This window comes from Ambystoma mexicanum, chromosome 3q (assembly GCF_040938575.1).
Source record: "Ambystoma mexicanum isolate Mex_15411 chromosome 3q, UKY_AmexF1_1, whole genome shotgun sequence".
NCBI lineage: Eukaryota > Metazoa > Chordata > Amphibia > Caudata > Ambystomatidae > Ambystoma > Ambystoma mexicanum.
This window is the reverse complement of record NC_090926.1, coordinates 870,104,713-870,129,214: the sequence shown is the minus strand read 5'-3', so window position 1 is coordinate 870,129,214 and position 24,502 is coordinate 870,104,713. Positions and strand designations below refer to the sequence as shown.

Sequence of the window (24,502 nt, the reverse complement as noted above, 5' to 3'; positions counted from 1 at the left end):
CCCGCAGAAGCGCCGGTCTTGACTGGGTGAATGCGGTATCTTGAAAGGTGATGTGTAACACGCGGTTGGCTCTTTGGGCTGATCCTCTGTGCACTGTATGTCTGACTCGGAGAGTAAGATGTCTGCAGATAGAAAATATGGGATTAATGAACTGGGTGCCTCTCTCCTCTTCCCTTTCTCTTCTCCTGTAGAACCCCAAAGGTTAACGCCCTCACCTTAGGTAAGTGAACGCCGAGCTCTCCATCTGCCTCGGGGCAGGGTGCCGTAACCAGTTTCTTCACTGGATAAGGGTGCAGGCCTCTTGACCTCGGAGGACTGCTGTCCGTCGTTAACTGCACGAACGGTAAGTTCTGGGCACTTCAAATGTCTTAAAAGTCTTTTGTAATGATATCTCTTGTTTTGCAGGGTTCCGGCGATGGCGGATGGCGGTCTGAAGAGAATTGAGGATCGAACCCGCGTGAGCAATAGAAGCGCCTGGAAGCACGTAAGTAAGCGCTTGTAGCCTGCTTCACGATGCGCACTAACTGTCCCTTTTATCTTGCAGGTACAAGTTCGGAGCTTTAGAGAAGCTGAAGGGTGCTGGAATACCCACTGGATTCGGCGTGGGAAGGAGTAATGGCACGTGAGTAATAAAGTTGCCCAATGTCTTTAAACGCACCTTCCTTTGTCTTTCAGATGCGGGATGCAGCGCCGAAGACCTCCGGACCGTGCGAAGAGCTGGTAAGCTTTTGTCTTTCAGATGCCGGAATGCAGTGCGAAGACCTCCGGAGCATGCGAAGAGTAGGTAAGCCTTTGTTTTTCAGATGCCGGAATGCAGTGCGAAGACCTCCGGAGCATGCGAAGAGTAGGTAAGCCTTTGTCTTTCAGATGCCGGAATGCAGCGCGAGGCGTTGGTTACAGCCGATGGACCAGGTAAGAGATGCGCTGCCACTGAAGACCGTAGTGCTAACCTGTTCTTTCTTTGTCTTTACAGGTGCTGCTGAAGACTGGATTCCAGGATGATAAGCCTTTGTTCCCTTAGGCCCAGGATCAGAAGCTGAAGACACGATGAGCGTTCTGCTGCAGAGAATGCAGAATAACGCAAAGCAGGATTCATCCATCGGGTGTGGTTTAAATAGCCTCCTGTAGTGCTTAGAAGTCTCCTTCCACAGCCTCGCCTAGGTAAGAAAAGAGTTCCTGCCTTCCAGAAAAGTTCCAGTGTTCTGAACCTAGGGAGTGGCTCCTGCCCCACCCAACAGGAAAAGTAGTCCCAAACAGAAGAGGATCAGGGGCTCAACTGGCAGGTAAGTAAGCAGCATGGTCTGCTGCAGGTAAGTCCACCCAAGCATTATGAGCCCGGCGCTTCCTGCGCTGGGACTGGGCATCTTTATGAGCCTGGTGCCACTGGCGCCAGGACAGGGTCCAAAAGGTCCCAATCGGGACTGGCTGGCACTCGGAACCGGGGTTATGGGTCTGCTTCCAAGGGAGTTGGGCAAGTCCTGATCTTTTGGAAGCAGAGATCATGACAGTTACGTCGGATGATTTTGAGGTAGCCCCCGTGTTTGATGAAAGCCCAATCGCTGGTCACGGCTGCGTTTGCGGGTGGGGCTTGAGACCTTTACGGTCTGAAGTAGACGCCGGAGTGCCCTGTGTCCCCTTCGGCGCTGGTGGATCCTTCGTCCTCAACGAAGAAGAGCCGTGGGTTGTGTGTTTAGTCTTATGGGGTCTATGTGCGTCCTTGTCGCCGGGGTGTTCATCCCCATAAGCAGGGCGTGAGCCGAGCCCGTCGGGGCCGGGGACGGACGTCGAGGAGCGCGAGCGCTCCTTCTGGGGGTTGATGACTTCCGTGACGGACGTCGAGTTATCACCCTCCTCGTCACTTTCTGTAACAGCGGCGGCGGGTGAGGAAACTGACTTCGACATAGCGTAGTCCGCCCACATCTTAACTTATCGTTCTTTAAGAGTTCTTGGTTTCAAGAGCTTACAGGCCGCGCAGCTGTCCTCTTTATGATCGAGGGGCAAGCAACGATTACAGAGCTTGTGTTGATCCTTCCAAGTGTATTTGCCCCTACAGCGTGGGCAAAACTTAAAAGGTGTCCTCTCCATAGCTGAGGCAATAATAACTGGTGATAACAACCCCAAGGGAAAGATAGGGGAGAAAGAAAGACATTCTCAAAGAGAAGATAAAAGTTCGAACCCCCACTCTCCCTACTGTATGTTGGCCGGCGAGGCCAGGCCATGTGTTCGGCAGCGCCGAAGGATCTCCTCCGCCTCTTCCCCTCCGTCAAAAACTTGTTCGGCGGAGAAACAACTTCACAGCTAACGTCGAGGGGAGGGATCTTTAACAATATAATAAGTATAATTAAGGACTGAGGTCCGTAGTAAGTATTAGCAATGTCTCTCTAGGAGCTTTGCGTAAGGCGACCAGAAGCTGGGTGGAAAAAAACAATCTGAGGGACCTCGACGCGTGAGGGATTGTGGGTACAACGCACGTCACTATAGGGATAGTGTTACAGACACGCCTTGTCAACGTCCCCTTTTCGACTACGAAAAACAAAATGCAATACTCCGCAGTGACCACTGGATGTCGGACCTATGCACAGCATGTGATTCTAAGCAGATTAACAAACATCAGAAATATATACAGACCGTGACGTCTACTACGAGACGGAGTCCCTCAAGAGACATCAAGTCAACCGCATCGACGCACAGCACCCTCTGCCGAAAATTCTTCCTGAAGCAGCTGGAGGATATCTCATAAAATGAGGAATACGTGTGATGACGCCATTCTTTCAAAAGGGAGTTTCTTCCTTGCAGCCTCTGTGTTACTTCTGTGAGAAACCTGAAGGTGTCTCACCCGCTAGTTCCTGAGGATCTGTCATCCAGGTGGCAAGGACACGCCCATAGCTTTTGGATCCAGTTCCTGGGGGTGGACCAGTGCGGGAGGATCACCTGGGTGATGGGTCTTCGGGGAGTGGGACACCGGATGGGGAGATGTGGTATCCCCTTCCCTGTAACCCCTTTACCCCATCCTACCAGATGGGGCGGGGGTGGCGGGGGGGGAGGGTGGAGTTCCTAGGTATCCTTTCACAACATAAACACTTTCTCACAGACAGCTCGCTATGAGAGCAAACGGACTAACACCCGAGCCGTATACCTGACATGTGCCAATACAATGGTCAGGCAGGATCAGGCAATTCCTGAACATCACGCACACTTGACTTCCATTACACTTCCCTGCACAGATAAAAGGCGGAGCACGAGAGCATACTCTGAGCAAGGCAAAACACACGAGGAAGCAGCAGTTCTGAGGTGGCAGTTTAGCACAGAGAGAAAGACGACAAAACTGAAGGGGGTCGCAAGGAGGGAAGTGCCCTTGACCTTTTTCGACGACGAGCTGTTACTTTCAAAAAGCCCCAAGAATAGAAAGCGCAGGACCAGGAAACAAGGTTGAAGAATCCTGTATTGTGTGTCGAAGGTATCTGGGGCCCTCAAGCGTCGATCATCAAGGCGGGGATAATCACCTGCCGCTGTGGTACTGTCCTTGGCTCATACAACAAAGCAGTACCAGTAAAATCAACACAGTCAGTGAGTTGGGGAGAGCGATAACAGACCAGTCTGTGCTGAAGCCAAGGTTGCAAGCAGCAACACTGTATGGTGAGTGCTGAAGCGGACAGTTTGTAAAAAATCATGTGATAACCAACGTAAGTGAAATTGAACAACAGATGAGTGATTGAACTTTGAAACCAAGATACAATACCTTTGACAGAGTAGACCGGCATCCTGTGCATGCTCATTCGAAGGTATCCAACTAAGAGTGGAGAAAGGTGAAAGAGGGGCAAAAAACTGTGCATTGAAGTGGTCCAGCAACGAGTCAAGCAAAAACCAGTGCACAATCGAAAGTCTGCCTAACGTATTGATGACCAGTGAATTAAGTTTGTCCAAACCCGAATGAGGGAGATCAATTGTAGCTTTTGGGATAAAATATGTTTTGTGTGTAAGAGAATTAAATTGGCACGAGCCCGGCCGGAGGAGACTGGTTGAACATTTTGTTAAACCAGATCTGAGCCCGGCTGAGGAGGAATTCAAGGAGAATAGTGAGCCACCTGAAAAGTTGAGTATGTGTGAACTTCCGAGAGGAAAAATAACATTGTTTAGTTGTCGCATCAGACCCTCGGAAAGAAGAGACTTTGAAAGGCAAAGAGACTTAGGCACAGAAGGCTTTGATGCAAAAGTTTGAACTGCACCCTTGTGCCACAGAAGCCAGAGACTGTGCTAAGCTCAAGTGTACCTCCTTGTCCCGTGCTGAAAACGTGAGGAAGGGAGGCCAACGGCCTGAACATCCTGACATATAATTTCTTGACCACTTTTCTTTTGCCTAACATGGTTTCCCACACTGTTTGTATTTAGAGGTAAGGATTGGCAATAGGTTTATTAGCATAGTCCCTTTTTATTTTGACAAGACATCACTAGGACTGTTATTACTTGATGGTCGTAGCTTGCTCCCATCTTTAGATTTAGGATTAGATAGGCGTTTTTCAAACCCTTTCATTTAAAGTTCAATAAACACCCTTGAACTGTGGTCACTTGTGTGTCTTGCTTTTGATACCATGCCTTCATTACACTGTTTCACAGCCCCTTGGCTGTTGGCAATGTAGGTTACAGGTTCCCCCACCCCCAAATGGTGTCCAATTGAAGGGGAATTGTGCCCTTGTTGCCCCTGCACTCTATTTGTTCGGTATGCAAAATTGTTTGTTCTCAATTGTAATGCTCAGAGCGCCTCAGGGTCCCAATTCGCTTCAGTACAACTCAACGTCTTCTTTGGAGTCTCTGCTTTGGCTCTCGTTGCGGTGGACCTCCTGTGTCCTGCCCACTCTAATGCCATCTCCCATGTACCGTTGGCAGACTGCACAGCTCTTGCCGCAGCTCTGACAGCTTTGTTGATTCTTCTGTGACCTCACACACTGACGAGCCACACGCTGGGTTGGAAGCCAGTCTCCCCTTAGGCTGGCCTTCTCTTTCTGATACCACTTCCTACTGTGTGCACTCTTCAGTGTTGCATGCCTTCCCATCTCCCGTCGGCATCAGCTGGTGTTCTTTCTTCTGCGGCACTCACAGCACTCCAGATTGCCTCTGCTACTGCTCCTGCTCCTGCAGCTCTCCCTTTCAGCTGAACCATATTCCTGAATTTAAATGTCCTGCTCTGGTTTCTTGCTCTGCAACAACTAGACCGCACATTGTGGTCAATGGCACCTTTGATCTTTACTACCTCTGAGCCCTTCTTCCTCATCCCGCTACCACAGGCCTTATGGATCCCGAAGTCCACAATGGATTGCATAACAGTAGCATTAGTTTGCTCTATTTTACAATATGCCACCAATGCTTCAGGAAGAATAGGGGAATGATGAGTTGAAGAGGTCACCAGTTCCCCTAATTTCGAATCCCCTCCCATGTAATCCTCCCACATAATACTGCCCCAAGGCCAGGATCAGATAATACAAGGCCCCTATTTGTTGATTTGTTTGGCTACAGCTCCCAGAGTTGTTCCTGTTAGTAAAGTAGTTGGCCTTCTACATCTGTCCACCAAGCCAGAGAATAGAAAATCAGTCCGAACAGTGCCAAAGAGTCCGGGTGTGGGGCATGAGTGAAACCAATAGTTGTCCCTAATTGGACAACTACTGGCTGTTGGAATGGTGCGGAGGGGGTTTAGACTTGCTTCCAGGCTGGATTCTACCTAAAAAGGACTCCTGCAGCCCTTTCTTCAGATCAGCATTAAAGCCAGGAATCCCTCATAGAAGAGCAGCCGCCTGACATCTTGCCTGTGATTGGCACAGTAATGGCCTGTTGGACTAACTGATCTGCAAAGGCCCTATGTGGTGCTTCAACCCGCGGACTAGTGTGACCAACTGGTCTCGATGTGTTCGAGGATCCAGCCATCCTGAGCCTTCGGAATTATCCCTGGACCACTCCACTCTCCAGTGGGCTACCCAGCTCTCCAGTGGGCTACCTCGCTAGAACCATCGCCGTTCTGCATTTGCAGCCAGAACTTTTGTGGTCGCCAACTAATGGTACAAGTCACCTTCCTGCAGCATTTCAGCCCCAAGCCTCAATGGATCCTTTTCTGGAAAGACTTCAATAACCACAATTGGAAGGACGCAAGCCATCGACTTTGTTCCGTGGCTGTTGTTGGAACTCGCCTTCCCAAGTTTCATGAAGTGTCCTAAGAGGGCTACATCAGTGAATCTTAATTTTCTCCATCGACAGGGGGTCGCACTCTGCTCCTGGACCTGATGGGAAGAATCCTTGCACCAGTTAGTCCTCGGAACCTCCCACCAGCATGATAAAGGAAATCCAATCTCCAGCGATCCCAGTCGACCCATCAAGTCACCTGGGAAAATCGTAGTCGGGGGGGTGGCAGTACCTGACTGATTTGCATATGGCTGGACCCCTTTTGCAATGGCGCAGACGGGCTAAAAAACGGTGGTGTGGAAGGTTGCCCAGAGCAAGGCCAGTGGTTCAGATTCATTCAAAACCTTCCACCCATCACTTTTGTGCTTACTGTTTGTCTCACTATGCGAGAGAGGGTATGCCCAGACGTGGGTCCCTTGCTCGATGCGCCATAGGGAAGCAAGCTGCACCTCACTGAGGAGGCCCAACAAGGCCGAAACATGTCTGGGGTTGCTTGTGTTTCCGTGCAGAGGGGCCCTGGCCTAGCAATTCTGCTGGGCTGCTACCATTGGTGGCAGTACCCGACTGATTTGCATATGGCTGGACCCCCTTTGCAATGGCGCAGACAGGCTAAAAAACGGTGGTGTGGAAGGTTGCCCAGAGCAATGCCAGTGGTTCAGATTCATTCAAAACCTTCCACCCATCACTTTTGTGCTTAATGAGTAAATAAACAAAACATTTGTCTCCCCCTGTCCATCATAGTCTAACATTGAGAAAAAGTCTATTTGAATCCTTCCATTTGTGAGGGGTCAGAAAAGAGACGAACAAGTAGATAAGAGTTTTCTCACAGCCATTTTATTAATTAACAAGGGTGAGAAAAACAACTCGCTTTCCCTAAACTAATGAGGATTTCCATGCCCGTCAAACTAAAGACTAAAGGAAAACACTAATATCAAAAGGTATCTGTCCCTCACACTTATAAATACAACAGAAACCATACAGGTATCATATGGTTGTTTTAACTCAATAAAATAACAGTTGCATTCAAACAAACTTTGTAAACATGTATCCTTGTAATCAGGCTCGGATCCCCCAGAAGCAATTCAGGATTTTTAAAACCAAAGTTCAAATCAAGAAAGTTATTTCCAAGAATCAAGTTCTGCTTCCAGTTCAACACTAAAGTTATTCTTACTCCATAAGTCTTTCACTTGGCACTTGTTCTTGTTACTGAACAGAATTTTCAGTCTTCATAATGATCATGAAAGTTCCACATGCTCTTGCATGATAACCAAAAAGGACGCCTTCACACTTTCAGCCAGTATTCAATATAATTTCTTTGTTGAAGAATAACTACTTTAACATTGCTTCTTCATAAACAAAGTTGAATAACCACTTAATGAATAAAGTTTTGTCAGGATGGTTTTACCACAGTTCATCATAACACAGTATCAGACTTCACACTTTCTTTCCAACGCAACCTTCCGCCACACAGCAGTAGTTCAATTATCTTCTTCCTGGTGCACTAACCTGCAAGAACTAACCTCTAATAGTCCTTTTCCTGGTATACTCGCATGCCAGGATAAAACTCCTACCACTACAACAAGTACTTTGTGGTGAGGTTCACGTCAAGTCGAACTTTCGACAACCACATTGGGATTCACAACTTCTTCCATAAGGGTACAATACATATTGATGTTGTTTGTTCCACTGATTAGTTTGCCACATGAAATGTAGGTTATTTTTCTCTCCCTCTAGATGATTCCTACAAAGATGGCTTCTCCCCTACTACCTTTAGATTCCTTCTACGACATCAGTTAGCTGCCGGTAGTGTTACTTTTCAAAATGTCCCTCTTTAGAGAAACTGTATCCCCTTTCATTTATAATTGCCTCTCTTTGGCTTAGGCAATAGAGGTTTTCATCTGCCCTTTTAAGTAATCTCCTTTAGTGTTGATCACATTTGCTTTGTTCAGATATCGTCCCCCCTTTACTTTGATAATGAGGTTTACAATGTTTCTCCACTCAGTTTCTCTCGCTAATTTCGTTTTGCTTCAATTCATTAGTACGGTATTCAAAACAGTTAATTTGAATCAGAGGTCTATTACGGAGGGCCGCAGGGTTACCTATCGAAGGCCAATTCACCGGTTTTTCTCTCCACCTCCGTCCAACCCGCTGATACTTCAACAAAGTCCTTCTCTCCTCGGGACCTGTGCATCTAACAGCTCCGGTCATACTCCCATTTCTCACGCCCTCTCCCAAAGTAGCCCGATTGGCTTCTTGCATACACCGGGGGAACGGTAAGCCCCAGAGTAAGAAACAGAATTACATAATGAGGAGAGCCTCCCTCTCCCACGGGACAGCTGGTCTCGGCAACGCTTCCTGCTGTGCAATCTCTGCAACTCTGATTCCTGACTCCAACAACTCGCTCGAAACACAGCGGCAGCTCCGGCATCACCTTCCTCTTGCTTCTGCTGCTCCCACTGTCTAATGGCCTGCAGCTGGAGGGGCTTTAAATATTCAAAAGTCCCGCTCAGGTGTGGGTCATTACAACCACTAGACTGCATACTACGGTTTTGCACCTCCGAGCCCCTCTTCCTCGTCCCAGTACCTAGAGCATTATGGGAGTTGAAGTCCCTAATGTTCGGATTCATATTGACATCAAAATCTTCAATTTTACAATAGGCCATTAAGATCATGGGATCATTAGAGTATTGTATGCAGTACCCTTGGGGTGCACTACAACAACGCTGACTACAGGTAATAGGAAACAAAACCTTTGGTATAAGCTTGTACTACACAGTTTGGTAGCATGTTGAGCAGCCAGGCTTATCTCAAGAGGGGTCAATGTGAGCTGTAGGGGAGTTACACAGAGATTCACAGGGACAAGTATTCAAATAGACACTTATACACAAGGTTTCTAGAATAAACTATTATCCATTTATTTATCAGTCAGTTAGAATAAGCCTTCTTCAGAAGGGAGCAATATAAAAAGCAACACACAAATACACTTCAATACTGTACACTCTTAGTTTCTAAATCAGTAAATACCCTTTTGGGATGGCCCACAGACACAACCTACACCCTCAGGTGACCTCAATACCTAGGGTGCTGGAGACATTAATATCTTACTGTTTGCATTTAGAATACTGTTAGAAGTTGGTAGAAGGAAAAGGTTATTAGAACAAACAAGAGACCAAATATTCTTAAGCAGGCCAATACTTTTGGATCCCCTAAGCAGAGTCATTCAGTATAATAGGCTAAGCCAAAGTCAACGGGCAAAAGTCTTAGAGGATGAAGCACTTCTGGTAAGTAAGTAGAAAAGTCTTTGCACAATGTTTTAGAAGTCTTTGAAGAAAAGAAGAATCAAATGTAGGGCCACAAGCTGATTAGACTTGTGTGTAGTAGAAGATGCAAGCAACTCTATAATAAGCAGCAAGTTCTCTTAGAATTCACAGTACCTTTGTATTGAAGAAGAAGTGCAGCAGATAACCTCTGTTCCTGTGCAGCTCTGCAGATCTCACTGTTCCTGGGCCTCAGTCGTGGGGACAAGAGGGAGGACTTTTGGGGACTCCTGCTCTGCAATGGGACGGTCACCGCTCGCAATCGGCAATCTTTCAAACAAGTGGCACTTCAGTGTTTCAGCTCCTCTGGACTACCGCAAATAGCAACACAGCAGTTTCAGGCTGTTGAGATGGACGTTCCTTGCGTCTGGTGTCCCGCACTCTGTTGAGGGGGCTCAGGCTCGGTCAGTCCTGATTCCTGGGAGTCCGGAGGATCTTCCTGGAGCTCTTGGCCAACTTAAAAGCAACGCACACAATCTGGTGTTCCTCTCCCTGGCATTTTGGTTTCCAGCAGCAACTCTGTGGAAAGGCAACCAGCTCTGAGACAATGTACAGGTGGCTTACTTTGGAGTTGATTGGTCCCACCAACTCAAAGTGAGAAGTCGTCCTTGCAGGGGCTTCTCTGTCAATACGAATTTGGAGTTTCAGCGCAGCAGCAGGGCTTCACCGGGCAAACCAATGGTCCAGGAGTTGCAGCAGGCATCCCTTTCAAGTTCTTCTTAGGTTCCTTCGTCCAGTGGTCGACTCTAGCTTCCAAGCCAAAAGCCTCGCCTTTTATTCAGTTCTCCCCCATTCATTCCAGCCTAGCCGTCACTCATCCAGCAGGGTGGCTGTCCTTGCCGGACAGTCAGCCAGCCAATCATCACAGAGTGCATTTGGGTCTCCTAGGAGACTAAGCACATGGAGTTTCAGGCACCTCCCTCACTTGCTGCCCCCACCAGACACCCTGGAGCCAGAGGCGGGCTTCACTTGTGAATACCGCCAAAGGCAAAGCTAACAATGGGACCAAACCTGGTTTGGCGCGCAGAATAAATCTCAAGAAGGACCTTTCCACAAAGAAGTGGCAAAAAAAGAAGACCAGGAACATTTTGACAAGAAAAGGCCACCCTTTGGTGCTTTACTGAAGCTGCAAACGCAGCCCGCAGTGAATGCACACCACAGTAGTTAAAACAAAACCACTGCCACCAGCCATTCAGTGAGGAAAGGGTAACATAAAAATGTTACACGAGAAGCTAGACAAAGCGGATACTAGATAACCCCTACTGCACCCTATTATAAGATAGTGTGTGCTGGGTCTAGAAAGTTACAAATGTAAGTCAAGTCAATTTCATTTTACTGCTCTGGGAAACAGTAGTTTATCCCAGAGAAGGCATTTAAACGTTTGGGAAATCTGAAAGACTTCCCTGTGTCACTGCACTGAAGGTGCAGTGAGACACAATGTAAAAAAATGTTGCCTAGGGAGTTTGTCAGACTCTACAACCAAAAGAAACAAAGTGTTAAAAAAATCACATTAAAATACATGAGAGAGTGGGGAAAAGGGTATCACTCTCTCCAGGTTAAAATAATCAAGTCCTCAAAATCCAGAAAAGTTGCTGGGGGTCTCTAAGGTGGAGGGAATTAGCACATTTCTGAGAATTCTCCCTAACGTAGGGTTAGTTGGTTAGAGGTTCACTCAATTCTGACCCGAGTCCCCTCCCATGTGATCCTCCCGCGGAACACCACCCCCAGGATCAGGTAGCGGCTGCCTTTCCCTGGCCACATTAGAAGGGTCCCAGGCCACGGTCTTTGGGATGATCACCTCCGATTCATCACACATTCCACTGCCTTTTGGTCGTCGAACCTGGGTAGTACAATTAGAAAGATGAGAACACATTTTACTTACCTAGCAACTTTGTTACATCTCTTCTTCTGAACAATCACCAGCACAAGTAACTTACCTACTACACAGATACATTCTAGGGAGACGCATTGTGGCTCCTGTGACTTTTGGATACAAGGCCCCATTCCTCTTAGGGATTGGAATGCTGAAGTTGGGGAATATCACTTGTGACTTCGTTCCATCTTTACTGCATCACTTTAGTTACCTCCTTTGGCGATTTAATTCACTGAATTAATATTAAGAGCCTATGGTCACTGTATATGTTTATTATTGAGTGTTGTGCAATTGTGTGCTTCACTGTGTTGACTCATTGTGGACCTCTGACCACACTTGCACTCTCCTGAGAATAGCTTTGACTGCTCCAATTAGAAAAACTAAAGTTGGAATCTAACTTGGGTAAACTAACTCATACCAGGAGCTCCATTTGAGGCTCTAGTAATTGGTTTAACTCCTCATCTCATTGAAGATTCCCTTAGGATTTTTTGAATAGCTGTGATGTAACAGATATTACTGAGCGGCTCATGCATTATTTACATTTGTATGTGAGGTACAGGATGTGAGTGATGGTAATCCGATTCACTGGTTAATTAGTATGCTTCAACAGAGTGGCTGTGGTGCACCATTGGAAGTCGAGTGCTACTGCCGTTAAGGATTATTCTAAGGTTAAACACTGTCATCCCTAAGACAAAGGTCAAGGAAATAAAGAAATCTATAAAATATTTGATATCACCTTTTCTACCTGCCAGGAAAGCAGTGAAAGTATGAAAGCATCAAGCAAGCTTAGGCGACAACAGTATATGGAGCAAAAGAAGAATGGTGAAATTAAACTCCAAACAAAACAATGAGAGAATGTTGTGTGGTGCCTGAAAGCTGGGAACTGGTGACTTTGATGAATGGTTACAGAGAGCTCTTCAGAATATGGATAATTAGAACAGCATTGTGAATGACATGAGTGAGATTTAAGGTAGAGTGCCTCAAAAGCAAACATTTTAAACTCTGTGCTTTGTATTAAGTCAATCAGAGCCTACAACGCCTTTGAGCTGATCGAGACCATGCAATATAAATGTAATATATATATGAAGTAAGACATGCATTACTTACCGTAAAAGCATTTCTGATGTGTATGTAGTAATGCATGTCTTCTGATGCTTGTTAATCTGCTTAGAATCACATGCTGTGCATAGACTAGAGAGCAGTACCCAGAGTTGGAGGGGGCAGTGAGAAGGAACAGTAGTGAAAAGATGTCTTAGTACTGCTTGTCCCACCTAGAATAAGTGTCTAGGCAATAGTTTTTTGTAACGGTGTGTACAGAACTCCAGGTTGCTGCTTTGCAAATAGACTATAGGGGAACATTTGTAATGAAATCTATAGAAGCCCCAGTGCCTTGAGTACAATGTTCTGTAGCCTTGAAGGGCAGTTCTCTCTTAGCAAGAGTGTAACAGAGTGAGATGCATTTGACAATCCACCTTGAGATTGCTGATTTAGAGACAGGATCCCCTTTTCTGCCAGCTGCCACTAAAACGAAAACATTGATTTGTTTTCCTCAGTGGTTTAGTTCTGTCCAGGTAAACATGACTGTTCTACGCACATCTAATTTGTGTAGGTTTCTTTCTGCTATATTATTGGGTTCTGGAAGAAAGTAGGCAGTTCAATGGATTGGTTCACATGGAACATGGAGATAAATTTAGGTGCAAATCGAGGGTGAGTGCGCAGAAGCAACTTGTCTCTGAACAGTAACGAATGGGTCTAGGACTAAAAGGGCCTGTAGTTCACTAACCCTTCTTATCGAAGTGATAGCCACTAGGAAGGCTGTTTTATAGGTAAGGTCTTTTAGACTAGCCCTGTGCATAGGCTCAAAGGGGGATCCCATAAGTCTAGTTAGAACCACATTTAAGTCCCATCTGGGAGCTGGGTTAGAAATGGGGGGGGGGTGCATCCTTTTGAACCCTTCCATGAAAGCCTTAACTGGTCATTTCTATCATGACACTTTCTGCTGTGGCGTAGTGTAGGCTGAGAGGGCAGCTACGTGAACCTTCAGTGAATTAAAAACCAGTCCTGAATCCAGTAAGTGGGTCAGGTACAACACAATGTGAGTAGGGGAGCAGTCAATGGGATTGATGCCCATGGCATTACACCAGATCAAGTGTTTCCATTTACTGGAATAGCAGTATGTTATGTTGGGTTTTCTTGCTTCTCTGAGTATGTCCATATATCTCTGAGGGAGTTGAAGGTGTCCAAACTCTTATGGCCTCAGGAGCCAGGTCGCTAAATTCAGAGTTTGTGGGTCTTCCCTTTGTCCTGAGACAACATGTTGTAGGGGCAAGGGAGTTTCACTGGGGGAGATAGAGACATCTCCATCAGATGAGCAATCCAGGGTTGGGGGGCCCACATGGGGGCCACCAATATCATGGTGACTGGTTCCTGGTGCATTATCTTGCTGAGTAGGGGAGTCAGGAGGGAAAAGCGTGAACACATTTCCCTTACCATGTGATTCAGAGTCCGTTCCCCTTGGAACAGTTCTGGGGTTACCTGGAGGTGTAATCTTGGCATTGAGCATTCTCCAGAGTTGCTGGCAGGTCGATCTCTGGGAAGCCCCATTCTGCGAAAACGTTGGAGACAATGTCTTCATGTAATCACCATTCGTACTCCATGAGCAGTGGGAAATCTCTGCGGAGTACGTCTGCCAGAAGATTGAGTTCCCTTGGAACATGTTGTGACAACAGGAACATGTGTTTGAGAGCCCACTTCCAAATGTTCTGGGACAGTTTGGACAGCGCTGCAGAGTAGAGTGCCCCCTTGCTTGTTCAGTACATGGCCGTGGTGCTGTCTATGAGGATCAGGACCGTCTTCCCTTGCAGTTGTGTCTGAAAGGCTTTAAGTGTTTTGAATACTGCTAACCGTTCCAACAAATTTATGTGGTTGGACGCTATGTCTGACGAGCAAACACTCTGCGCGGTTTGTCGAGGCAGGTGAGCTCACCAACCTGCGAGAGAAGAGTCTGTAGTGAGAGTGGCTTCTACTGAGGGAGTGGTGAAGGATTTTCCTTTTAAGAGGTTCTCCCTCGACCACCTACGTAGCGAGAGAACGAGGGCTGGCAAGACAACTATTAGATCGTCCCATTGTCCGCTGGCCTGACACCACTGGCTGTTGAGCCACTCCTGCATTGGACACATGCGCAAGCGCGTGCGAGGAACCAAATAAATGCATGACGCCATCATTCCTAACAGTCGCATATTGAAGGATTTCAAACATGTTTTGGACCCTCTCGTTGGAGGGGGAAGACGTCCTTTGTTCGAATTAGATCCTCCATATCCCAGAATTAGAGCCCCTAGGAACTGCTTGAATTGACTAGCGTCTAAACTGGATTTCTTCTCGTTGATGGAGCATGCCAGGCAGAATAAAAGGTCTATTGTCTCTTGGGTATTTGACAGACATGTCTTGTAGGAGTCCCCTGTTATGAGCCAGTCGTCGAGGTAAGGATAAACCGGGATGGAGAGCCTGCGCAGGCGGGCTGCTGCCACTGCCAGTACCTTTGTAAATACCCTTGGTGCAGAGGCTATGCCGAAAGGTAGTACTTTGAACTGATAGTGCTTGTCCTGTATCATGAATCCGAGGTATTTTCTGTACGCCGGCAACATTGAAATATGAAAGTATGCATCTTTCATGTCCAATGTTGCCATGTAATCCCCTGTGTGAGCAGGGGAATTACTACCTGCAGAGTGACCATACAAAACCTTTGGGGCTTGACAAATGTGTTTGCTGGGCGCAGATCTAGTACAGGGCGCATGGTGGGATCCTTTTTGGGTACAAGGAAGTACACTGAATAAATACCCACGTTTACCTGTAGAAGAGGTACGACTTCTACGGCGCCCTTTTCATGCAGTGTTTCGACTTCTTGTAGCAGGATGCGCCGATGATCTGGCGACAGGCATCTTGATCGTGGTGGTCTGAATTGGGGGGTCCAGCAGAATTGTATTCAGTACCTGTGGGCTACGGTCTTGAGTACCCATTGGTCTGTAGTTCTTCCCTCCCATGCCTAAAAGAAATGATGTTAGCCGGCCCCTGACTGGGGATGCATGGCGGGGGGGGGGTCCCGGATCTGCGAGTCATTTATGGCTTGAGGCTGGGGAGCCTCGAGGGGTAGAATTCCGGCCCCTTCCTTTACCACGTTGTTGACCTCTTGTGGGATATGGAGTGGTGAGTCCAAGCACAAGGCATCAGGTTCCGGTGTTGGAGTAGGTGACTGCCAAGGGCAAGTATCAATGGGGTCGGGGTTGTCTCCCCAACCCTCTGTGGAGTCCAAATGAACATCCTCAGTGTCCGCAAAAGGGATATTCATCTTGAACCTCTTCCTCAGTGAGGTCAACAATATATTCTTCTTCCTCCTCCTTTTGAGAAGGGTCAAAGACTTTCTGAAGCTTAGCCACAGGGAAGGGGGGTTTCCTGCTCTAGGTCTTTTGGGTGTGGATTTCTCAAGAGTTCTACAAACCTCTCTAGCCTCTCAATACATCCCTCAAATTAAGCTCTGGTCCAAATAGATGAATCAGAGGGGTCCAGGGGTGGAGCGGGCTCTTGTAATGGATCTTCTGCCGCCAATCGTCGAGATTTCTCCTTTGACATCGAAGAAATCCCTCCAGTGCCTTCTGAAAAGTCCTTTCGGGGAACCAACAGTTGACCCGTGTCCTTCAGTTTGTCTGCGGGCCTCTCTGTGGGTTCCAATGATTCCTACGGCCTATCCCTGGGTTTCGACAGATCCTTGGGTTTGTCCTTGGGTCTCGATGAATCCTTGGACTGTTGCTTCTGATCATCCACCAAAATAATCCTAGCGATGCTTTTGGTAAAATCACCTCATAATCGGGAAGTTGTAAAGTTCGGGGCTGCGGTTGCACAGTTACTTTCGGAGGAAATGGGGCCTTCTCGGCGTGGACACTTTCTTCCGATGTGCCTCGACGGACTCCTGAATATTGGGGGCAGCGCCCTTCGATTTAAAGGGCCCAGACGCAAGGCGCACCTGCGGTTGTGGAGAGGGCTGCCGATCCAGACGATCGGCAGACAAGGCCAAAGTTATCGGTGTGCCTGTTGACGCAATGGACCACTTTGACTGTTTCGTCGAAGACATCCCTGTGGTTGTGTTCTTACTGTGTGAAACGTGTGCGTCTTTGTCACTGGGGTGTACAGTCCCCATAGCAGGACCGGAGTCTTGCCTAGTGGGGCCGGAGACAGACGACGCAGAGCGAGAATGATCTGCCGAGAGGTCAATCACCTCCGAATCGGAGGCTTGTTCGTCACTCACCGCCTCGTCGCAATCGGTGGTTGTGGTAGCGGGCGAACTAGACTCCGCCTCTGATATTCCGTAGGCCGCCCACTTCTTAACACAGCGCTCCTTCAGTGTCTTCGGACGCATGAGCTTGCAACCCGAAAAAACCGTATCGTTGTGATTAAGGGGCAAACACTGATTGCACTTACGGTGTTTATCCTTCCAAAGGAATTTGGCCTTACAAGAAGGACAAAACCTAAACCGAGTACTCTCCATAGCTGAGGAAATAAACAGTGACGAAAAGACCCAGGGAACAAAGAGAGAGGAAAGGGAAAGGCATTCTTCGAAAAAGAAATGTCCACCCCGACCCCACTCTCTCTACTGTTTAGACCAGCCAGAAGGCCCAACCACGTGGTCGGCAGCGCCGACCGGAACACTGTCTGTCGAAAGTCTGTGGAACCGTCTTCAGCGGAGACCTGAAGCAGCCGTCAATGGAAGGGACGGTAGGATAATATTCAATAACTTTAATAATATACGACCAAAGATCGAGGATAACAATAGCAACGTCTCTGGACGAGCTCCGCATAAGGTGACCAGTACGCAGGGTTGAAAAAGACAATCTGAGGGACATCGACGCGTGAGGGATTTTAGTTACACTACACGTCACGTAGGGATGGTGTTACAGGCACGGCCATGTCGACATCCCCTTTTCGATTCTCAAAAGACAAGATGCAATACTCTGCGGTAACCACTGGATGTCGGGCTATATGCACAGCATGTGATTCTAAGCAGATTAACAAGCATCAGAAATTAATGTAATCATAGGCATTATTGTGAGTTTATCTTTATAGTGAGGTTGTGACAACATTCTGTATATGAAGGGAGAGGTTTAGCAATACGGTAGTCACTATTGATGCTCCATGATATGATTTTATACATTTAAGGTAGAAATGTAATGTGAAAAAGCCAGGTAAGTCAGTGGTGACTAGTAATTGGCCGAGCATGAGCATCCAGTTGAAGGGGTGTTTTACTGAAATAAATTAATGAGCTGTTCTTGCCGTCTCTCATGTCTTCTATCCTAGAGTACCCATTTGTAAAGAAGGAACACAGTAAAACCTTTGAAGTAACAGCACATCAAAGTAGCCTACCTGAAAGAAGTTAAGTTCTGCATCATTAAGAATCCCATCATTATCCTGGTCCGACACTTTGAAGATTCGAGTTAAAGCTTTTATACAAGCAGGCTTCATCTATGGAAACCAGAGAGACAAACATGGTTAAGAACCCAGACCACAGGATCTTCAGAACACCGATTTTAAACATCGCAAAATAAATATTTCTCCAGGTACACCAGTGCACCCAACAAACCTTTTAATTGGTTAACAAAATCTATTATTACAACAATCAAAGTAGTAAACATTCTGTTTCACATGATATATAGGTTTAAAACAAAGTGGGTTACTGAAAACACATTACTAATTTCCATGCTTAGTTTCTTTTTTTTGTGGAATGGTAAGACAACAAGAACAGATGCCTTTTAAGGGGAACATTCCAAAATGTGACTTAAGTATCCCCTGTCAATCTTGCTTTTTCTCCCACAACAGTTAACCAATCATTTCCCCCGGAGTACAATCCTGTGACTCACTGGTGTTAAAACCGATTGTGTGTCTGCAGTGTCTTAGACTCCCAGGGCAGGGTTCCACAAGGACATATTTTAATTTGGGGGCTTATGTTTGCCAACTTGAGTAGTCCCCCTTTACTTTTTGCTAGCCTTTTGAAGCTTCACAATTTCCTTTTGATGTCCGAGGTACTGCTTCTGAAGTCCCACTGCAGCTGAAATTCATTTCAGATTTTCTTCCGTTAGAATTCTATATGTCTATGAGGGCTGTGATGCTCAATGAGCACCCAATATGAGTTTGGGTGTGTGTTCAGATGGATTTTCAGAGTAAGCCCTGGGGACAGATTCTGAGAGGCCACTCTATTCTGATGAACAGGAAAATGCACTGTCTAGCCAAACTGTCAAGGAATCACACTAATCTAGACTTGTGCGAGTGGTGAAGGGTTCAGTTAAGCACAAAGCACTTCTAATAACACGTTAGGCAGGTGGAACAAGTTACTTATCTGTAACCCCTGTGCACCAGAATGGGTCTTGCATCGATTCACATGCTCATGAATATTCCCCACCGTCAGGCTGGGAATCCTCAGTAAAAGAAAGCACTTTCACTTTAAACTGAAACTGCACCAGTGTCCTGTAGGTAAATACTGCCCCAGCCAATGACACTCATCCTCCTAAGCTCCCCCCCCCCCGGTGGCCCTCTTCAGATTTGGTGGCGCATGTAAAGTGGCAGTATGAACCAAGAAGAGCCAGAGAGGGGGGAGGAGGGACATGTGAATCCATGCAAGACCGATTCTGGAGAACAAGAGTTACAGATAAGTAACTTGTTCCTTCTTCAGGGGTCTTGCCTGAATTAACATGCTTATGAATTCACAACTATGGGAGGTGCAATGCTCACAGAAGCAATACACTTACCCCTGGAACAGACTTGCCTCAAACAGGTTGCAAAGCACTGTTTTGCCAACCCGGGGCTCCTCATTGGAATCCGCCAACACAGTAGAATTTTATGAAGGTGTGGGAAGACCTCAACATAGAAACCCTGCAGATGTGATATGATATGGCATTTATAACGCGCCTATACACAAGTGTTTCAAGGTGCAACGAGGCAAGGGGGGAACAAAGAGGACAGACAGCGATCTTACTAGGCCAGGTGTCATTCAGATCGCGCAAGTGCATGGGAAGGGGGAAAAAGGAAGAGTGCAAGGGGGGAAGGGAGAGGGGAAAGTGCAGTACATGGGAAGTGGAATAAATAAGATAAACACATAAAAAACAGGCAAGTGCGGACAAAGTGCTGGGAAGGGGACTGAAGGGATACAGAAAGACAGTCCCCAAGTGCAGGGGTTGCCAGGGGTGCAGTGCAGGTGGGCAGTTGACAGGGCCTGGGCCCGAGATCAGAAGGGTGGCCAGGTAACCAGTGCAATTTCGGACAGGAGTTAAGCAAGGGAGGGGAGGAGAGAAAGCAGAAGCAAAGAGGAAGGTTTCGAGGTGTTTCTGGAACCGGAGGTGGTTCTCCTCGAGTTTCAGGGAGGCAGGAAGGCTGTTCCAGAGAGAGGCCCCTGCCGAAGAGAGTGATCTGCCACCAACTCGTTGCTTGGAGAAGCGACTGACCCTGAGGGAGTTGGAGGCAGATGAGCGAAGAGCTCGAGAATGAAGGTATTTAGGAAGAGAGAGTTGAAGGTATTTCGGCCCCAGAAAATGAGCTGGGTGTCATCTGCATAGCACTGAAAGTTGGGACAGAGAGTGGCAATGCGGTCGGCAAGGAGTGCCAGGTATTGGTTGAACAGCCAGAGACAGAGGTTAGATCCCTGGGGGACACCACAGGAAGAGAAAAAGATGTCGGAGAGGAAGGACCCAAGTTGAGCCTGGGAGGGTCGGTCGGAGAGGAAAGAAGTCAGCCAAGCCAGAGCCAGACCAGTGATACCCATGTCGTCACAGAGACGGTTGAGCAGGATGGCATGATTGACAGTGTCAAAGGCAGAAGAGAGATCAAGCAGGATAGGAACACAAGGGGTGTTAGAATCGAGGTTGGAGAGCAGGTCTTCACGGATGTTCAGGAGAGCAGTTTTCGTGCTTCTGGCAGCTCTGAAGCCAGACTGATGGTCATGAAGACAACCAACAGATTCAGTGTGGAGATTGAGTTGGGAGATGGCCAGTTTCTCCAGGAGCTTGCCCAGGAAGGGAGTTATGGAGATTGGGCGATAGTTAGCCGGGCAGGAGGGGTCGGCAGAGGGTTTCTTAAGAAGAGGGTGCACAAGGTAGTGCTTCAGGGGGGAAGGGAAGACTCCAGTGGCGAAGGAGTGATTGCAGAAATCCGCCAGGGCAGGAGCTAGGGTGTCGATGGGATCCTTAATAGTTTTGGAGGAACAGGGGTGAACCTGTTTCGACAAGACTTTCATAGATCAGACTAGTCTAGAAGCCTCGTCTGGAGAGAAAAGGGGAAAGGTAGAGAAGGAGGGAGGAGGGGTGGCCACAGAAGTGCCAGAGGAATAGCGGGAGGGGGGTGAGAGGAGGAGAGTGAGGACAGGATGTCCTGAGTTTTAGAAATGAAGTGAGAGGCCAATGCCGTGCAGAGGGCCTGGGAAGGGACAGGAGAGGTAGAGACTGCGGCAAGATTGGCCAGTTCCTTGCAGATTTTAAAGGGTTCAGCCGAGTTGTTAGATGCCGCAGAGACGCGGGCTTGGATATGAGCTCTCTTCTTGGTGAGGACGGAAAGCCGGTATTGCCTTTGGAGCAGGCAGCAGGCCAGTTTGTCAGAGAATGAACTTGAAGCACGCCATTTCCTCTCGGCAACCCTGCACTTACGTTTTAGGCTGATGAGTCCTGAGTCGTACCAGGAGTTGCACTTGGCTTTGAGCTTCAGGCGGATTCTCATGACAGGGGCAAGGATGTCAAGAGTATCAGATATAGCAGAGTGGAGAGTGTAGAGGGCTGTGTCAGGGTGAGAGTCAGCCATGGGGGGGAGGAGGAGGTGAGACGGTATCCGCGAAAGCCTCAACTGACACTCGCTTCATGGGTCTGGTGACCAAGAAGGTGGGTGGCAGTGACGGAGGTGGCTTGGCCTGCGGGGTCGGGAGGGCGAGGTGGGAGGAGAGGAGAAAGTGGTCATTCCAGGAGAGAGGAGTGGAGAGAGGGATAGAGAGGGGAAGGTCTGAAAAGATCAGAATATCGAGAGTGTGCCCTGCCGAGTGAGTCAGGCCAGAGGGGAGAATAGTGAGGGAGAGGGAGTCGCAGAGGTCGCGAAAGAGTTCGGAGGCGGGACAGGAGTCATCCAGGTGGATATGAAGTCTTCGAGGAGGAGGAGTTGAGTGGTTGAGGCCAGGAGTGAGAAGGAGAGGTCCGCCCACTCAGAGAGGAAGGAAGAAACCTGACCAGGTGGCCGATAGATAGTAGCCACAGTAAGGGAATGGCTAGGCGAGAGAGAGAGCCTGCAGACGAGGCATTCAAAAGAGGAGTAGGCCTCAGAGAGGAAGGAACAAACCTGACCAGGTGGCCGATAGATAGTTGCAACAGTAAGGGAATGGCTAAGCGAGAGAGAGAGCCTGCAGACGAGGCATTCAAAAGAGGAGTAGGCCTGCGTAGGAATGATAGAGGCAGGAATCCACTCAGGGAAGATAAGGGCTACGCCCCCACCAGATCGGTTGGGCCTGGGCGCGGAGAGAATCTTGTTGCCATCAGGTAGGAGCATGTCAAAGCTGGTGACAGAGCTGGCCGTAAACCATGTCTCAGTGAGACCGAGGACATCGAGGTAGAGTTCTTCAAGAAGGCTGCAGATGTCAGAGGAGTGTTTGACAGCGGAGCGGGAGTTAAGAGTGGCAATGTGGAGAAGGTTGCCCTCCTTGAAGGACTTCCGGGGAGGGGTAAAGATCAGAGGTATGCCCTGCGGAGGTATAGAAAGCGCCCGAGAGGGGGCAGAGAGGGAGGGGGTAGGCAAGGTAGCCAAGGAAGGGGGGGAGGGGACAGCAGGAGAAGAAAGGAAGTTGATGAGGTGCAGAAAGCGTCTATCAAAGAGATAAAGGTTGGCCTGAGGGCCTTGGACCAAGATGGTTCCATTAGAGAAGACATTAATGATGACCTTAGAGGAAAGGAAGTAGGCCAGGAGGGCATCCCAGCGAGTACCACCATCAATGGGAGAAGAGGAGAAAGGCGAGAGAACAGAGACCATATGAGGGGTCCATAGATCTGGAGAAGGAACAACAAAGAGGATGTTTGTGAGAGTTTCCTTGGAGGAGGCACTGATGTAGGTGTCAGCAATAGGGAGGCCTGGGTTGGAGACCAGGATGCCCTTTTTAAAGTTGTTCCTACCAGACTAAGTGAGGAGAGCAGGATAGTCAATAGTGAAACAGTTTGAAAAGATGGGGGAGACAGAGAGCACCATAGAGTAGGTCGGAGAGGAATCCAGGGGTAAGCAGACAAGACAGCGAGAGGCAAGTGAGCAGGAGAGTGGCACAGGACTGTACTTACGCGGCGAGCGCAAGCGAGGCCCAGGACAAACAGACAGGATGGACAAACCTAAATTTGAGAATCCTAAAGAGGGAGAAAAAGGCCTAGGTTTCACAGAGCAACTTTAAGGACGGTGACAGTGCACAGTTGAAACAGTGAGATCACAGCTGACTTAGTTGGTCAAACCAGGTGGGCAAAAGTGGACAGGGGGCCAGACCAAAGAGCAGGGTGGCAGCAGGCAACAGGCGTCCCCTGTGGACACCTGCAGACACCACAAGGAGCCGCCCTTTGCCTAAGGGCCCCGCCGGGCAGGGGGGCTGCCCAGGAGGGTCAGATTAACCCAGAAGGCACCCAATATGAGGGGGGGAGGGGGGCGGACAGGTAGGCGGGAGGGAGAGAGGACCAGGAAATGGCTGCAGGGGGAGGAGGGAGAACAAGCGCTCGGAGCGCAGGGCCGCAAATAACAATTTAAACAATTTTAAAACAAATTCACCCAGCACAAACACTCACTGGAGGCCCACAGGGGCCGTGCAGGGATTTAACCTGCAGACTGGGCACGGCTAATGGCGGCTGCTCACACCCGCTCTGCTCGTAAAAGAAGCGAGTGGGGAGAGCAGCCGTTGAGTAGTCCTGGAGGGACAACCGATGCCACCAAATCAGGGAGGGGGGTTGGGCTTTCAGGTAAGCGGGAGGGAGGGAGGACCAGGAAGTGGCTGCAGGGGGAGGGGGGAGGAGGGAGGAGGGAGAACAAGCGCTCTGAGCGCGGGGCCGCAAATAACAATTTAAACAATTTTAAAACAAATTCATCCAGCAAACACTCACTGGAGGCCCACAGGGGCTGTGCAGGGATTTAACCTGCAGACTGGGCACCGCTAACGGCGGCTGCTCACACCCGCTCTGCTCGTAAAAGCCTCTCTGGTTGAGCAGGGGAACACCAGAGAGGGTTGTCGGTACAATGGCTCTGGTGGAGTGGGCCCTCGCTTAGCTTGGAAGCAGTCTGTTGGCTAGACGATGGCAATACATAATACAGCCGGAGAGCCACATGGAGATGTTAGCATTTGACAGGGCTTTACTGTGTCCCTCAGGTCCAAAGTTGACGAATAGCTGAGACATTTTCCGAAAGTCTTGTGCGTGCCACTTAAAACTTGCACGAGCAACAGCCAGCGGATGTAGTGCCTTTCAGCAGGCACAGGAGGGTTCACAAAGAAAACTGGTAGAACCAAAGGATTGTTGAGACGAAAATCTGATGGAACCTTTGACATGAAAGTAGTATGCGTTCGCAGAACCACTTTTGTGGCGTGGGAGGACAAATATAGCTGCTTACAGGAGAGGGCATGAATCTCCACGACCCGCCTGGCCGAGGGCATCGCCACCTGGAAAGCGGTCTTCCACGATAGAAGGTTCAAAGGAGCACGATGCATTGGTCCAAACGGAGGCCCCACTTTCAGTTCCCGTGCCAGGGTGGGAGCCTTCACTGGAGGGACAGTCCTTACGAGACCCATGAGGAACTACTTAATGAGCCTGTGCGACAGCAGGGAGAGCCTGCCCGAAGCCTGCGTGTACTGGGATATGGAGGCCAGATGGACCTTGATGGATGCATAGGCCAGACCAGCTTTGGCCAGCGAGGTACAGGAGAAGCTGCAGAGCAGTTACTTGCAGCTGCACAATCTTCCGTGCCCAGCACCACACTGAAGTGCTTCCACTTGTGCCTGTAGCCCATCAATGTAGAAGGATCCCTGGCTTTGGCCGGGATATTCCTGTATTCCAATGGCAGTGAATAGTGCCCAAGTTCTAGGCCTGCAGGAGCCAGGGTATGAGGCTCTGTGACG

General features: G+C 48.5%; 1 protein-coding gene across 3 annotated transcripts in view; it reads right to left on the bottom strand.

Annotated features, from left to right (window-relative positions):
• RHOT1 (ras homolog family member T1) overlaps window positions 1–24,502 on the bottom strand; it is a 1,148,557-nt gene that overhangs the window by 723,136 nt on the left and 400,919 nt on the right. For all 3 annotated transcript variants that reach the window (XM_069654964.1, XM_069654963.1, XM_069654965.1), the window contains exon 9: window positions 17,770–17,868. In XM_069654964.1, coding sequence (XP_069511065.1) covers window positions 17,770–17,868 — 99 coding nt within the window. The remainder of the gene's footprint in view (window positions 1–17,769; window positions 17,869–24,502) is intronic.